The sequence below is a fragment of the Lemur catta genome, chromosome 2 (genome assembly GCF_020740605.2).
Source record: "Lemur catta isolate mLemCat1 chromosome 2, mLemCat1.pri, whole genome shotgun sequence".
Taxonomy (NCBI): domain Eukaryota; kingdom Metazoa; phylum Chordata; class Mammalia; order Primates; family Lemuridae; genus Lemur; species Lemur catta.
The window spans coordinates 101,338,124-101,353,131 of record NC_059129.1 but is presented as its reverse complement, the minus strand read 5'-3'; the positions used below and the strand labels follow the sequence as shown (position 1 = coordinate 101,353,131).

The 15,008-nt window shown below is 49.3% G+C and overlaps 1 protein-coding gene across 1 annotated transcript in view; it reads right to left on the bottom strand.

The window, feature by feature from the left end:
• Window positions 1–13,987, bottom strand: part of FOXO3 (forkhead box O3) — a 117,942-nt gene extending 103,955 nt beyond the window's left edge. Inside the window, exons 1-2 of the mRNA XM_045544134.1 lie at window positions 13,236–13,987; window positions 7,697–8,430 (exon numbers count right to left, since the gene is read on the bottom strand). Of these exons, the coding sequence (XP_045400090.1) occupies window positions 7,697–8,430; window positions 13,236–13,254 (753 nt within the window). The 5' untranslated portion in view covers window positions 13,255–13,987. The remainder of the gene's footprint in view (window positions 1–7,696; window positions 8,431–13,235) is intronic.
• Between the last annotated feature and the right edge of the window lie 1,021 nt (window positions 13,988–15,008).

Genomic DNA, 15,008 nt, shown 5'->3' with positions numbered 1-15,008 from the left:
GATCCAGATGCTGGACATACTCTGTACAAGTTAGGTATTAGGTACAGATGGACATTCACATACATTATCGGGAGCCAAGCAGCAAAAAAATGAACGGCAGAGGAGGACATTTTTCACTTAGCTATTTGGGGATGGGAAGTGAACCATGGGCTTTAGAAGACCAAGGGTTCCTTTAAAAAAGTTACTTTAGGTATCCTTTTCTAATGATAACAATAAGCTACATGGAAACACTATATATCAGAGTTGTTCTTTTTTTAAATGAAGGTTATTATTTTAGCTGTGAGGAAAAAAATATCTGAGATCAGCTTAAAGACTTATGTACTCCCTCTGCTGGCTCTGAATTTAAAATAAATTCTCAATGGCTTCAGGAGCTAAACTTCACTACATATCTAAAACACAATGAAAAATATGATGTGGATTCTCCACCCCCCCCATACACACAAAGGTGTTCAAAGAAATTAATGAGAAATTTCAAAACACATGTGAAAACTGTCAAACACATCTCTGTTGGGTTTATTACAGGTTCACTCCAGAAGGAAGCTAATGCATATCATTTATTTGTTTAAGGGAGAGGTCACTTCTGCTTTGGCCTTGCCCCCTACAAATACATACCACATGCCTTCCTTGCTCTCTGCTCAACTTCCCACTGCAGGACTAAGATGCATACGGACACCCAGACATGGTAAGTCCCCAGAAGATAACCTGGCTCTTCACCATAGGCAATGACCTGGGAGTAGCAGAATTACTAGAAGGACCACGGTCTATCAGAGTAATCTGCTTTGCTTTGTAATGTTATTCCAGATGGTCACTGAGGCACTGCCAAGACAGTCTCAAGATTAAAACCTCCAAACAGCAGGAGTAAAAAGTGAACACACAAACTCTAGATACTCGAATCATACATGTGCATTTTACCAAGAAAGAGTGACACATCACAGTATTCTATGGATGTCTGCTATCGTAGGTTCTTTTCCTTTTGGGGGAAATTAAGACACTGTGAAATGAAAGTTGTTTGGTTAAGAATAAAATGGTTAAAGATACTGAGTCTGTTTGGCAGTGATATAAACAGAATTGGGGTATCCTATCATAATCACTAGTGTAACCACCTATTCAGAAAACTAACCAGGAAGAGCTGCAGACTGGCCCTGAAATGGTTCGTTTCAAAGACTGCTTGCTATCTCCTCTTCCTTCATATGTAACGTCTATGTCCTAATCCACGGATATAAAACTTCAAGAATATCTGGGACTTATGCCCTAAAATGCAGAACATTATAACCAACCTAGTTTTACATAACAGCATTGCTCCTGTAAGAAGTGGGTAAGCTGTAGGCCAAACAATCCCATAGTGACCTTCTAGACCGTGCACACTGATGTTGCGTACAGTGGGGTATACATACCGAGGGAAAACGATTTCACTATTTCTTTTAACAAAAAGTCATGCTAAGATCAGGTTTCCCTCAGTTTCTGTGGTGAGTAGTCACTGGCACTTATGCAGTTTTCAGGGACTTCTATGCTAGGAAACAAGACACCGTTAAGAAACCTCAGAGATATCAGAGCATCATTTCACATTTACACCACATCATATCAACATCAATGCTAAAAGGTCTAAGGCCAATGGCACCTTCAGAGCTACAAGTATCCAAAAGATTCCACACATGACATCAGCTCACTCCTGAGTCACATCACCCTGTTTTAGTATCACAGTCCCAGAACAAGGCCCCAAGTATGAGCAACGCGTATGTGTCTAGTAGACACACACCCTGCTTTCAAGGCTCTTACACTGTTCTAGAGAATATACAGGAGTCACAGGAAAGTGACAAAAGAAACAGGCAGGTGTCACGGGGTAGACAGGGTGACAGGGTAGGGTGGGGTTGAGAAGGCTTTTTCAGCAAGGTGAGCTGAGAGCCTGATGGAGAATGCAAAAGAGAAACGTAAGCCAGCCTTTTAGAGGGGAGGAGCAGCAGAAGAGAACAAATGAAGTAAGAGCTTGCAGAACCTGAGGGGAACAGCTGTGAAACCACAATGGTTAGCAGCAGACATGACAGAACAGGAGTGCCCTGGGCTCATGAGGACACACTCTTAACCCCACGTCTGCTGGCTGTGGGACCTTGAGCCAGTCACTCACGCACTCCTGGCCTTTCCTCCACTGTAAAATTAAGTAGTTAGATGATCTTTAAGACCTCTTTTAGTTCTGAATTTTAGACAACAAACAACACAGATGAGTCAGCTGTGTCAAGGCTCCATATACACTCCGGAGGGAGGCCAGTCCTACATTAGGTCCTGGGATGTGGAAGTGGGGATCCCACATCCATTGAGGGCCACAGGGGTGCTCTACTCCGGGTGGACCTAGGAAAACCCAAGTTTCTCCCAAACAGACCCAACCTACAGGAGCCATGTTACAGTGGCCTTGCATCTCCAGAGCAAGCTCAAAATGATCTGCAGAGTTAAAGGCCAGCTCTGAATCATGCCCAATACCCACTGTGCCATTTGCCAGCAACTTCTCTGCAGAGTTGAAGCACTGGGGAAAACAGGAGTACAGATTAGACAAAGGGAATGGGTGGCAATGACAAGTTCACAAAGCACAGACTGCAAGTTTATTTTCTGTCTCCCCCATTAGAAAGTGAACTCCTGTGAACTGGAACCTATCTGCCTTGTGCTACTACTATATTCCTGCAGCCTGGCAGAATGCTGTACACACAATATGCCTTTGATAAATATTTGCTGACTGAATGAAATGGGATGTGATGCAAATGGGTAAAAAGGGTTTTCTCTTTCCTATCTTTTATTTGCTTTCTGTACACCAGCTGTAACATCCATTGATACTAGCCCACCTTTGCATTTATGGTCCCCAGCTCCTTCAATGACAGCAAAAAGGCAAAGTGGCTCTTCATGACCCCTCAATTTGTGATGCAGGAAAAGGAGAGAGATGAGGAGTCAAGAATAGGATCAAGTCTGTTCCCTACAGGCACGATAAGTGGGTATAAAAGCAAAATAAATTCCATACTTCTTCCAGCGATGAGTAAATGGGGTACCTCACCAGATGCACAGACCTCAAGTCTTATTTTTGCATTTTCATCTAGATCTTTGGATGGATAGTGTCTACTAAATTTTTGCCAGACCAAGTAAATGACTTCTTAGTGGGACAAGGCCTCTTCGTTAATTTTCCAAATAAAAATACCTTGCAGGTTTTTAAGTAAGAATCACAAGCAGAGTACTAAAAAGTTTAATTACAAGATGTTCTTCTATGGTGTCATTTTCTTAAAATAGAACCCTCCTAAAATCTCCTAAAAATAAGTCTGCTATAGTTTCATTTCATTTTCTAAAAAGGAGATAAACTTAATCAAAACACACAGTTTCTTTTGAGTCTCTCTGCTACATGGGGCTCACAGATCAAAGTCTAAAAGGGCCAATTTCTTCACTTCATAGGTCAGTGACACAGCTTTGAAAAAGAGGAAAAACAGTCCCCCTAGTGTACTGCTGCTGTAGAAAGAGGAAGTATATTAGCTGAGAATCACTGACGAAGACAGTATGCCAAAGGAAATTACAAAACAGCATTTTGGCAACATGGGCCAAGCAAACAGATTCTCCACACAAGCCCATAACCAACCTTCTGGTAAGTTACTCCAAAAGGTGACTGAGATCAAAATTATGAGCCAAGGTACACTTAGGACTTTGTTATTTTGAAATTTAAAAAAAAAAAAATTTTTTTAAGTTGCACTTAACAGTTTCTTAATACAGTATGTTGAAAAGGAACTGATGCATTAATCTAAAGAATAGGAACAGTGAGGACATAAATAAGCATTATGTGGCAGGTCAGCCCTCATCTTTTTACCTTGGCAAGAAGCCATAATAGTACATATTCTCAAATGGAAGAAGGCACAGACTCTTAAAGAATTATCCTCTGCAGCAGCAGCAAAGTCTTAACATCGTATCTCACATTTGTGAAATCGTGGGCACCACCACAAAAACACAAGGTTGCCTATATGATCATGCCTTGACCCATGGGAAATGCAAGTGTGTGGGTGTGTATTGAGGAATTAATAGTAAATAGCCCTTACCGGGTAAACCCTAGAGTCCTTAGAGATCTCCCCAAGACAAGAGGAACTGAGAAAATTCACTAGTTCATTTATGGGTGCAGTACAAGTAACCTTAATCTGAATTAAAGGAAATGCAACCTTTTCCCCTCTTCACCACATCTGATTATTCATTTCTACTTTAATGCCTGAGGTAAGGGAACCTGTGAGATAGCCATCAGCCTTCTCCCTGGCACAGTATGCATCTGACAAATGTAAGTTAACCAAGGGCTTCCTCCTTTTGTTAAAATGCTATCTTTCTTCTCTTTTTTATCACTTCATAGTTCCAAAGCCCCCACGCTGACAGGACAGCTATACAAACTTGATACACTCATTTGGCCTCCACCAACATTCACCTATTCTTCTGACACTGGAATAATAACCAAAATGTTTGTAATTGAGAAGCAAACATGCTTTTCAGGAAAGCAACCTCTACTTATGTAAGACCCATTAGTAAATGACCTTTAAAAAAAAGATCAATTTAAACAATAAAATAGAGAGAAAGAAAATAAAGAACAAAGACCTCCAGAACTGTGGCTACTAATTACCTCTGTAATAACTAGCTGTGTGATTTTAGAAAAGTCATTAACTTCTCTAAGAATCAGGTTCTTCGCCAATAAAATAAACGGGTTGAAGTGATAAGCAAACTTTACCCTGGTTATCCATTAGAATCACCTAAGAAGCTTAAAAAAAAAAATGCTAAGCCACACACTAGCCCAGTCAAATCAGATTCTCTAGGTATCTGTATATTTCAAAAGCTCTCAGGTAATTCTAATACATAACCAGGGCTGAGAACCACTGGTCTAGATTCTGATCTCCAAGGCCTCTTTTTTAAATCTTTCATTTGGTGATGATAGGGTGATAATTCTGGTTACAGGATCTCATAATGCAATGGCCCAAACAGCCACAAAAGTGAGGCCTAGACCATGCATGCCGTGCCCTTTATGCACACTTGACTAGAAGAAGTTAACCTGAATCCTAGACATTTTTAGAAGTTAAAAATCCTAATGCATAACTCAGAATGCAAGTAGTGTGGTTTAAATGCACATGCATGCTTCCAAAATTACTAATCATGATAGGAATCAATTCCTAAACTTGGACACATTGAAATGGGTCACAATTAGCTTCTGACCTCTCCCTTTTCCCTCTTCTTCCACCCCCAATAAACCACAAGCACAAAAAATGTTGGCTATTAGTCATAATGAGAATATGAAACCAGCCCCAGTTTCAAAGAGCCTTCTCCATCATCAAAGATTTGAAAGTTCCTGCATGGCTGCATCTTTTGATGAAGGTCATCTTACAAAAACTCTAAATTATATCCCTTTAGTCTTCAAGGATTAGCTACCACATGACATTCAGAAATGGAACTGGTGTAAAAAAGTTAAAGTAAAAATAATCATAAAATGTGTGCCTTATCTTAAAAATACTAAATCTTAATAATTTCAATTTACAGTCTATCCTAAGATTTTAGTTAAAGAGAGATGAGATAGCAGGGAACAATAAAAGAAACCATGAGACGTAAACATGGCTGTGACATAAAACCACAAAGTTTATGACTAGGCCCAAAAATCTCTATTGCAAGTCCTGCAAACTACATGACAACAGAACTAGCCCAATCTCAACTCATGGCTACTTTTGGTGCTACCACTTTCTCATGTAATCTTCCAAAAAAAAATCAAGTGTATTAAACTGTTATGATCTTTAACCATAAACATAATAGCAAGAAATGTTATTTGTGGAATTAAATTGCTTTTATAATCTTAAAAATCATGAGAAAGGTGAAAACCCTTCCTATGTTAACATTTAACCTAGTTAACTAACAGATCCTCTGTACCAAATTCAGACATGCAGGACTAAATTTCGAGTGTGAGAAATTTGAAAAATATCTCAAATACTCAAATCCATCTTCTCAGGTCCTGCACACTCACCCTCTCCTGACACTACACTGAGATTAACCCTTGCCACCCACTTGGAAACCTTTTTTTTAAAAGGTATCACGTTAGTGCTGCTTTGACACAAAACCATCTAACTTTCATTCTTTCTGTAAAGAAACCTATGATACAACTGGCATTCCTTTGTAAAGCAATAAAATTAAACCAAATGTAAGATTCATAATGTCAGCATTTGTTAAAAGGAGATGAAACAGATTTGTGTAATAATATCAACCACACATTTTACTTTTAAAGTATTTAAATAAGGCCTCTCTAATATGAGCCATTAAGAAAAAAATCAGGCAGTTTGCAAGATTTTTCTAAAAACAAATTAAAACGTTCCCTACACTAAACTCTCTAGCTTTTTCATATACAGGCTTCTCTCCAGCGCTTCAATTGCCTAGGATTAAACTGTTCTTACTTTTACACCTACTGGAACCCTGGAAGGCAGAGGGCTCCCCAAATGGCAGTGAGGGGGAAAAAGGAGAAAGCAACTCCTTCTTTCATTAAAAACAAAAAACAAACACAAAAATGCAACTAAATTGCAAATACGAGCAGCTGATAACCGATGTGTATCTCCAACTGCGCACGTCTCTCTTCTGCCTGGTACTGACACAATCCTATCTTGGGGGAAGGGGCCAGAAAGGTGCCTAGGAAGGGCAAAGCAGCTGGGTATCAGCAGCCCAGCAGGGGCAGAGGAGTTAATCTCTTCGGATACCCAACTGCAGGAAATCATTACATCATAGGCCTTTCCACACCTCTCTCTGTACCACGTGTCCGGTGCCCCAAGAGGCCCAAAAGGAAATGTAGTCTCTCTTCAGGTTCATTTACAGGTAGATGCCATTATGGCCCGGCGCAGCTCAGCCACTACAGCTCCCTCTCAACGACGTCGTAGGTGGAGCGCAGGCCCCAGTCCCCCACACCTGAACCCCCGCCTCTCAAACAGTGCCAGAGTCCAGGCATCAGAGCGAGCAGCAGGTACGGTCAATCCGTGTTGAGGTGGCCAGGCTGGCCTGTTCGAGGTCCCTGAACATTTCAGAAGCTACTCGAGGGCAGGTGTACTAGAATGAAATCTCTGAGGAGCAAAGGTGTCAATACAGACAAGGAAACAGAGCCAGGAAAACGTTTTGCAACCACTGCTTTTTCCAATAGGATCAATGTGCCTGTGGGAGTTAACACCCACAAGCCGAAACTTGGACCCACGGGTTCTCATTTAGCTAGTGACAACGCATCATGCTTCTGCGACCGACTAGAAACCAGATATCCAACCCCTCCTCCGGGCACCGAGTCCCAAATATTCCCCTACACCCCTTCACTCCACCCACAGCGCCCTCACGGGACCCCCACTAGGGTGAACTCTGTTCCAAAGTTGGCCGCGGACCCACCTCCTCAGCGCCGTGCGGAGAATCCAGCAAATGCACTCCTGTCGGTCTGGCCTCCCTCGCCAGCGTCCCTTGACCTCTCTCCTCACCTGCCTAAATCCGAGGCTTCCGCGGGAGCCTCCGCCCCCTACCCCCCGCGGCCGTCCCCAGGTGCTCCTACTCGGGGGGTCAAAGAGAGCCCCCAAAGCCTCACAGCGGAGAGTCCCCCTACCAACCCCTCTCCCCGGTGCCCGCAGGCTTGCTCCGACGAATCCAAACCGCGCTGCGCAGGAGGCCCGGCGGGTCCGGCCGCCAGCCTGGGGTGGGTACGCACCTTCCAGCCGGCAGAGCTGTTGCTGTCGCCCTTATCCTTGAAGTAGGGCACGCAGCGCACCATCCACTCGTAGATCTGGGACAAAGTGAGCCGTTTGTCCGGGGAGCTCTCGATGGCGCGGGTGATCAGGTCTGCGTAGGACAGGTTCCCCCAGGCGTTCCTCCGCGACGAGCATTTCCTTGGCTGCCCAGAGCCCCCCGCCGCCCCCGGCTGCGGCGGTGGCAGTGGCTGCTGAGGCTGCAGCGGCGTCTGAGTTCCCCCGCTCAACGCGCCCGCCGCGGGGGCTGGCCCGGACCCGGGGTCCTGCCCTCCGGGAGCCAGCAGCCGGGCCGAGTCCTCAAGGAGCAGCCCAGAGCCCAGCGTGCCGCTCCCGCCGCCGCCTATCGCCATGGCCGAGCCGGCCCGGCCCCCGCCGTCCTCGTCGTCTTCATCGTCCTCCTCCTCGGGGATCATGGAGTCGGCGGCCGTCTCCCCCGAGGGCTTGGCCGGGCTCGCCTGGAGCTCCGGCCTCTGCAGGGGCCACGTACAGGAGCGCGGCCGGCTCTGGGGCTCGAACTCCGGGTCCAGCTCCACTTCGAGAGGAGAGAGAGGAGCCGGGGAGGCCGGTGCCTCTGCCATCTTCTCCGCCCTCCCGCGGCCCGGGCTCTCGCGCTCTCCTCTAGCGCCGGGGCGGGGTGCGGCGGGGGAGGGACGTGGGCGCCGCGAAGGCTCCGGCTCCCGGGCGCCGCCGCCGCCTGGGGAAGCACGAGAGGAAAGAGAAGGAGAGTTGGTTATCCCGGGCCAGAGCCCAGTCCTCTGCGAGTCCTCGCCCGCCGCCGCCGCTTCTTAGCCGCACCGCGCCTGCCTCCCAGGAACAGGCAGACCTGGAGACGTGCGTCCAGCGAACCTGGCGCAGCAGACACCGCCCCCTGGCCAGGCCGCGGGGGAGACGCGAGCGAATCGACGGGCTCGCACGGGGCAGCCCCCTCCCCCCGCCGCGGCCGCCCGAGCTGCAGGTCTCTCCTGGGCTAGGTGCTGGGCGGGGAAGAAGGGGGAGGGGCGGGCCGCGCCTTTAAAGCGGGCAGCGGCCCGAGCCGGCGCAGCCGAGCCACGGTCGCAGCCGGAGCCCCAACCAGATCCCGGGCGTGCGTGCGTTTGTTTATGTTTCGCTCCAGCCCGCTCAAGTGCCTCCCGCGGCGCCGCCGCCAAAGTCTGTGGCGTCTTCAGCTCTTCTCCCCTTCCCTGCCCTGCCTCCTCCACAACCCCTCTGCTACCCCCCACCCAGGCGAGTGGCCAGAACCCGGGGACAGCGCGGGCAGCTCCCTTCTTCCCTCTTCGCCCGTGGGGCCGGAGGACGAACGTGAGTCTGGGCGCAGATGGGCCGTTGTCAGTTCCAAAACACAGAAAAGACAGAAAGAAGGGGGATAAGCAGCCCAGGGGGTGTTCGCAAAAGGTCCAGCCCGGAGGGAACGGCCACTTCGGGGTTTTGTGTGTTTTATATTCTCGCGGACGTCGTACCCTCCGCCCCCTTTCCAGTCAGGAAGGGCGGGCGGTGGGGTGGGGAGCAAGTCGGAACATAAATCTTCCAACAGGTCGGGAAGCGCCAAGTCTCCCGGGCTGCCAGAAAACCCGGACCAGCACGTTCATCACCTCCTTGCTCCCACTGCTGCCATCTTGACAGTTTCCCCCCTTCCCTCAAGTCCTTTAAAAACACTAGCGGGAGAGAAGGGGGGCGCACACCGAGTCACGGGGAGGGAAAAGGGAAGCGCCTGGCCCAGCTCGGAAGCAGATCCGGAGTCACTGGGAAGGCGGCCGCCCGCTGCACAGCTCCGGCGCCTACCTCGGTTCCTTCCCTTCAGGGACGAGGCGGGACGACGCACAATCCCGCGCGGGCCCGGGGCACGGCGAGGAGGGGGCGCGCAACCTCGGCGAAAGAGAAGCGCTCGGGCCGCCGCCGCAGCCCGCCCGAGGAACCGCCTGTCAGCTTGCGCGCCGCCGCCTTCCACATTCCTCCTCCTCCCTTCCACGAGCAGGGCGGCCGCGGCAGCAGCACAAAGTTATAGACACACGCAGGGAGCCTCAACCTAGGCTGACGGCGGGCGGGCGGGTCTCCGCCCAAGGGGAGGGCTGGGGCGGCGGGCCGGGGTGTGCTTGTGTGTGTGCGTGTGAGAGTTCGTGTGTGCGCTCGCGCGCCTGCGCGGCCGGGCTCCGCGGGGGCTGCGGGCGTGGGTGTCGGAGCGCGCGCCGCGGGCCGGGACTCGGCGGGCTCCCGCTGCCGTCCTCGCCGGGCTCCTCCTCCCTCCCAAGAGCCTCAACGACAACAAAGCGTGGCGCTGGCCCGCGAGAGGGGCGAGAGGCACGAGCGCAGATCCCCTGACGCTCCTTAGAGCCCAGTCGCTTGGCCTCCCCGACTTGCGGCAGGGCGCCCGGCACCAGGGGTCCCTCGGCCTGCACGTCTGCCCGCCGGGCTCTGGGCCAGCCCTGGTGTCCGGTTCCCCGTTAGAATTAGACACCAGGTAACACCTGAGATAAGATGCTGACCGTAGATGGCAGAGGTTACCTCGGGGTGGAAATAGTGACCAGCGAAGATGTTGGTGCCTGCAGAACTTCGATAAGCCTATGCCCACAGATTTGATCAGGCACCAAAAGGTTGGCACCGAGTCTCTCACCTTGCACGTTCGACCACAATCGCGTTTCACTTTTCCTGGATTTCATAGCAAACGGCGGAGAGGTGTAGCTAACTCGGGAAGAAATGTAAATTATCCCCCCGTCCTAAATGCCAGGGCAGATTCCGAACAATTGTGAAGGGGAAATAATTTTTTTCTAATTTGTACATGACGATAAAACAGCTGGTTGTGCATTTTTTACTTTTTCTTAATAAGAGCTGTTCCTTTAGGTTTAGAAGAACATCTTCAAAAGTCCTTATCCTACGATCCGTGCCCCAAATCGTTCATTTGTGCACTAAGAATGCACTACATGCGACATGTATATCATAAGTCTATCCACTTTGGTTCATAAATATCTTCTTATTAAAAAGATTAAATCCTTCTAAATCACTGGAGATGTTTCAGAGTCTAGCAACGGGCTCCGCAACAACCCCATATACAAAAAGATCCAGCAGAGCTTAGGCAGGAGTCAGCCCACCCGGCCGACTCCGGGCTCCGGGCTTTGCGCAGGGCCCGTCACTCAAGTGACGCGCGGCCCCGCCCCTGCACCAAGCTAGTTCGACGCGTACAAACAGATGATGTCATTGTATCCACACGCGCGTGACCCCGGGGCTCTTCGCCGCGTCGCCATTCGCTGCGATGCTTACTCGTCAAGCCACGCCGAGCGCTGAGTGGCCGCGGCCACTAGTCTCCAGGCCCCAGACGCCCCTCTCCGCCCCGCGCCCCCGCCCCCCAGCAAATAATAAACAATCGAGTAAAATTCTAAGGAAGGAAGGAGGGGAGGGAGGAGAGGAAAAAGAGAAGGCGCCGCAGAAACCAGTCCTTCGCGCGCCGACAGTGGGAGGGTTAAAAGGGGGGAAGTGAAGAGACAGGGGAGGAGGAAAGGAGCAGACCTGGGGCGGTGGGTCCCGCCGCGATGAGGAGGCGTCAGCAGAGGAAAGTTGGAGAGCACTCGGCGGGTCGCGCCTGGCGCTGCGGTGGGCGCTAGGGCCCGGGAGCACGGGGCTCGGGGCTCGGGGGCGTGCCGCGGCCCGCCGAGGGGGCGGGGACTGAGGAGCGGCGGGGGCGGAGCCGGCGACACGTGCGGGAGGAGGGCGGGCGCGCGCCGCACGGGCTGGCCGGGGGCGCGCGGCCCCGGTAGCCGCGCGCGCTTGTTTACCAGCGCACGTGGGTGTTATTTTTAAATGGAATGTAGCGCTGGCGGCGCGGCCGAGTGTTGGGAACTTGGGGCCTCTCGCGCTGGCTGGGGGACGCGGCGGGACTCGCGCCGCGGCCTCTCCAAGCGCTGCTCGCGACGCAGCAAAGGCTGTCCGCACTATGCGGTGCCAGCAAAGCTGGCGGCCGAGGCCGGGGGAGCCTGATTGCAAGTTTCGCGCGCTGCCCAAGCCGCTGCGAGAATGATGGTTTCCCGCTGCGGAACGCTGCCTTCTTCGCGCCCAGGCTTGGCTCCCTCATTCACATTCAGGGAACAAAGCCACCTGCTTGTCTTGGCCTTGGAGGCCGCGTCAGGCCTCGAGACCACCGGTTCTGGAGCAGGTCTCACACGCGAACATCCTCCATGGCACACATACTTCGGCCATGAGGTGTACTCTCAGTTCCCTACGTGGTCTGTGCCCTCACTGCCTTGTTCGAATGCCCCCAGTCCACATGTGCCCGTCTCGTGGGCATATGGCTCTGCCCACGTACAAGTGAGCTTCTGCTACTTAGGGTTGTCTTTGGAAGGGGAAGTCTGGGGGGACGGGCTCTGACTGCTTATTGGGGTTGCTCCTCTGCGTGAGGCCCCTCTCCCCTTGTAAGGCCTGCACCGCTGAGAAGCCCAGAGTTTCCATTTGGTTTACAGCCTGGCAGTGTCGTTTTTTGGTGTATGAACACAATTCAGCTTCAAGTGCTAATGCTTGGGGCTGGGAAGTGGTGTTAAGAGCATATAAGTCAGAGTCTTGCGTTCAGCTTTGCGCAAAGAACCGGGAGGCTAGATCACCCAGGGCTTTGCATGGTGATAACGGCGTAAAATCCAAAGAATTTTCAATTACTGGTTTTAAATACAACTGTAGAAGAAATCCACGCTTTTCCTTCTCTAAATCTGAGCAACCCTTTGTCATTAGAGTGCAGACCTGCAAAAATAGAACGTGTTTACACTGGCTGGGCCCTCGGCCATTAGATTTTCACTCCAAACATTTTGATTTTGAGTGTCCGTTTACAGAATGCATATCCCAAGGGCATTCTAAAAAAATGGAAGAGTTAAAAGATTCAGTGGATTAACTGAGAGCCTTTGGAGCTTCACCATGAGGAATGGAGGGCACATGATAAATCCATTTCCCTTCAAAGAGCTTGCTTACAGTCTGAATTGAGAATACAAGACGTATTTAAAAGTTAAGTATTTCAAGAGTTTAAAAGCAGAAATCAAATACAAGAGATCATACATACAGTGTTGGGTAAGTTTCAAATGTGTTGAAGATCAAAAAACTTCAGGTGGCAGTAACTATATACATGCAGCTTTGTAAATGTGGTCTTACCTAAAGAATTTACCCTTGTAATTTGTGCCTGTGAGCAAACTTTCAAGAACTCAGAGACTAAATCTCAGAGATTGTTCTCTTTTAGCCTGAAATTGCCTTGACCTTTGCCTTCCTCTAGAAGGCCTCCTTGGTCCTTCTCCGTTTCTTCCTACCACCTTTGTTCTTTAAACGTTTTAGTATAGGAAAGCTGAGTGAGTTATGGTTGTTGGTTGAGAAGGAATGCCAGCATTACCTTTGAGGTAGAATTTTTAGTCAAAACTTTCCCTGCCTCTTAGTGATCAATTTTAAACCCTATTTATTTCTACAAATGATTAAGGTGGTGACTGTTCACTCCATTTTGTAAATTCAGTCACTAGAGGGAAAAAAATTTAGAATTCTTACCTGAATAAGCAAAGTACATTCACCATTTCAAACACCTAGTTGTGAGGGGGTTGGTGGTAGATGCCAGGGTTCTCCCTCTGAAGGAGCCACCACTCAGCACCTCTGTCCTAGTCCAGTTCTCCTTGCACCTGGGCCAGCTGGAGCCTCCCTCCGACCCCAGAGCCCAAATTCTAGGAACTGGGTATGCTGCTGCCTCTCTGTGCCATTGTCCTCCTGGATTGGCTTCTATGTCCATCTCTGCAATGAAGACAGGAAACACGAAGAAGACAGAAAACACAAAGCCTCCTAACAAATTATGTGTGACCCAGCTGGAAAGAAAGAAGGATCCCCAATATTCAGATCTATAGCTGCTCCCCCATCTATGTCTGACACCCTCATTAGTACCTTTCTCTTCTTCCCCTCTCACCAAACTGTTCTCATGTAACACTTTATTGAACACTGTGTACCAAAGAGCTATGAGCTGCTGCTTGTCCTTTGGGGCGTCATTCCAGGCAGGTTTCATCCCCACCCTCTCCAAGAGTATCTGCAGCTCGTGTCCTCTCTCTCCCTGTTTGCTTCCTTTAGGCATGACAGATCTGGGCAAAGCCTCTCCCAGGTCATTACCATGATTGTTCCATGGTAAGTTGTGAAGGGCAAGTATGTATAATTTCAGGGGTGAAAAGTGGGGGATCCAAAAAAGGGATATTTACCTGAAATGGAATTGCATAGAAATTAGGAAGATTCTGGTTTTTGGTAATGTGAAGTAATGATGATAGCCAATCTTTGTCCCTTAGTATGTTGCAGACCCTGAATTAAGCGCTTTATTTGCAGAGTGTAAGCCTCACAAAGCCCATGTGAGGTGAGTACAACAATGCTAAACTGCATGGGGGTTAAGATTCAGGCTCTGAGGTCGAGTCTGATCCCCTCATCCACCAGCCATGTGACCTGGGTTATGTAACCATTGAGCCTTGTTCCTCATCAATAAAATGAGTCTAATGTCTTATAGGATTGTTGGAAGGATTGGGCTAGTTGAGATCACGAATCTAAAACATTTAACATTGAAATATGATTTCATTTTTTTAAAAAACAGTGATTCCCCAGGCTCCATCTTGGACCAACTGAGTTAGAATTTCGGAGGGTAGGGCCTGGCATTGATTTTTTTAAAAATGCTTGCCAGGTGAATCAAAGGCAGTGAGGTTGAGAACCCTGAGATAGAAGTCTCTCTGCTGCATATTCTGCTGTTTGCCCACGGCTATGACTAATTGGTTCCTGCTTAGAATGAGAACTGACTACACTCAGGGGGCAGCTTCCATACACAAATGTCTTAGTTTATCTCTAGAACAACCTCCCTTGGCAGGGACCATCCCTCTCATTTCACAGGGGTTTGCCTTGGGTCATACAGTGAGTGGCCGGCCGGGCTCTGGACAGAGGGTTGTGTGAATCTATGGCACATTCTCTTCCCCTGAACCCCACACTGCCTCTCCATCAGTGGGCCCAAAGGAAAGGGGCTTTATGTGGTCCTCTTGGCCTGGAGAAAAGAGGCTGGGACTAGATAAGCAAATGGAACCCCAAGCACAGTCTGAAACTGGTGGTTATCTGGCCAAATCTGCCCCCACAGCATTGGTTATTGACTTTCCCAGGTGTTTCTAAAGTTTATGAGTCTGCTGCCAACATTTTTAAAGGAGGAGATTTCACCTAAAATCTGCATTTTTAGCTCTTCTTGAAAAATTGGGAGATCTGGTGACAATGACACCATATCCACATGTCAATAATTAGCTGCTATGTCCTCTCTGG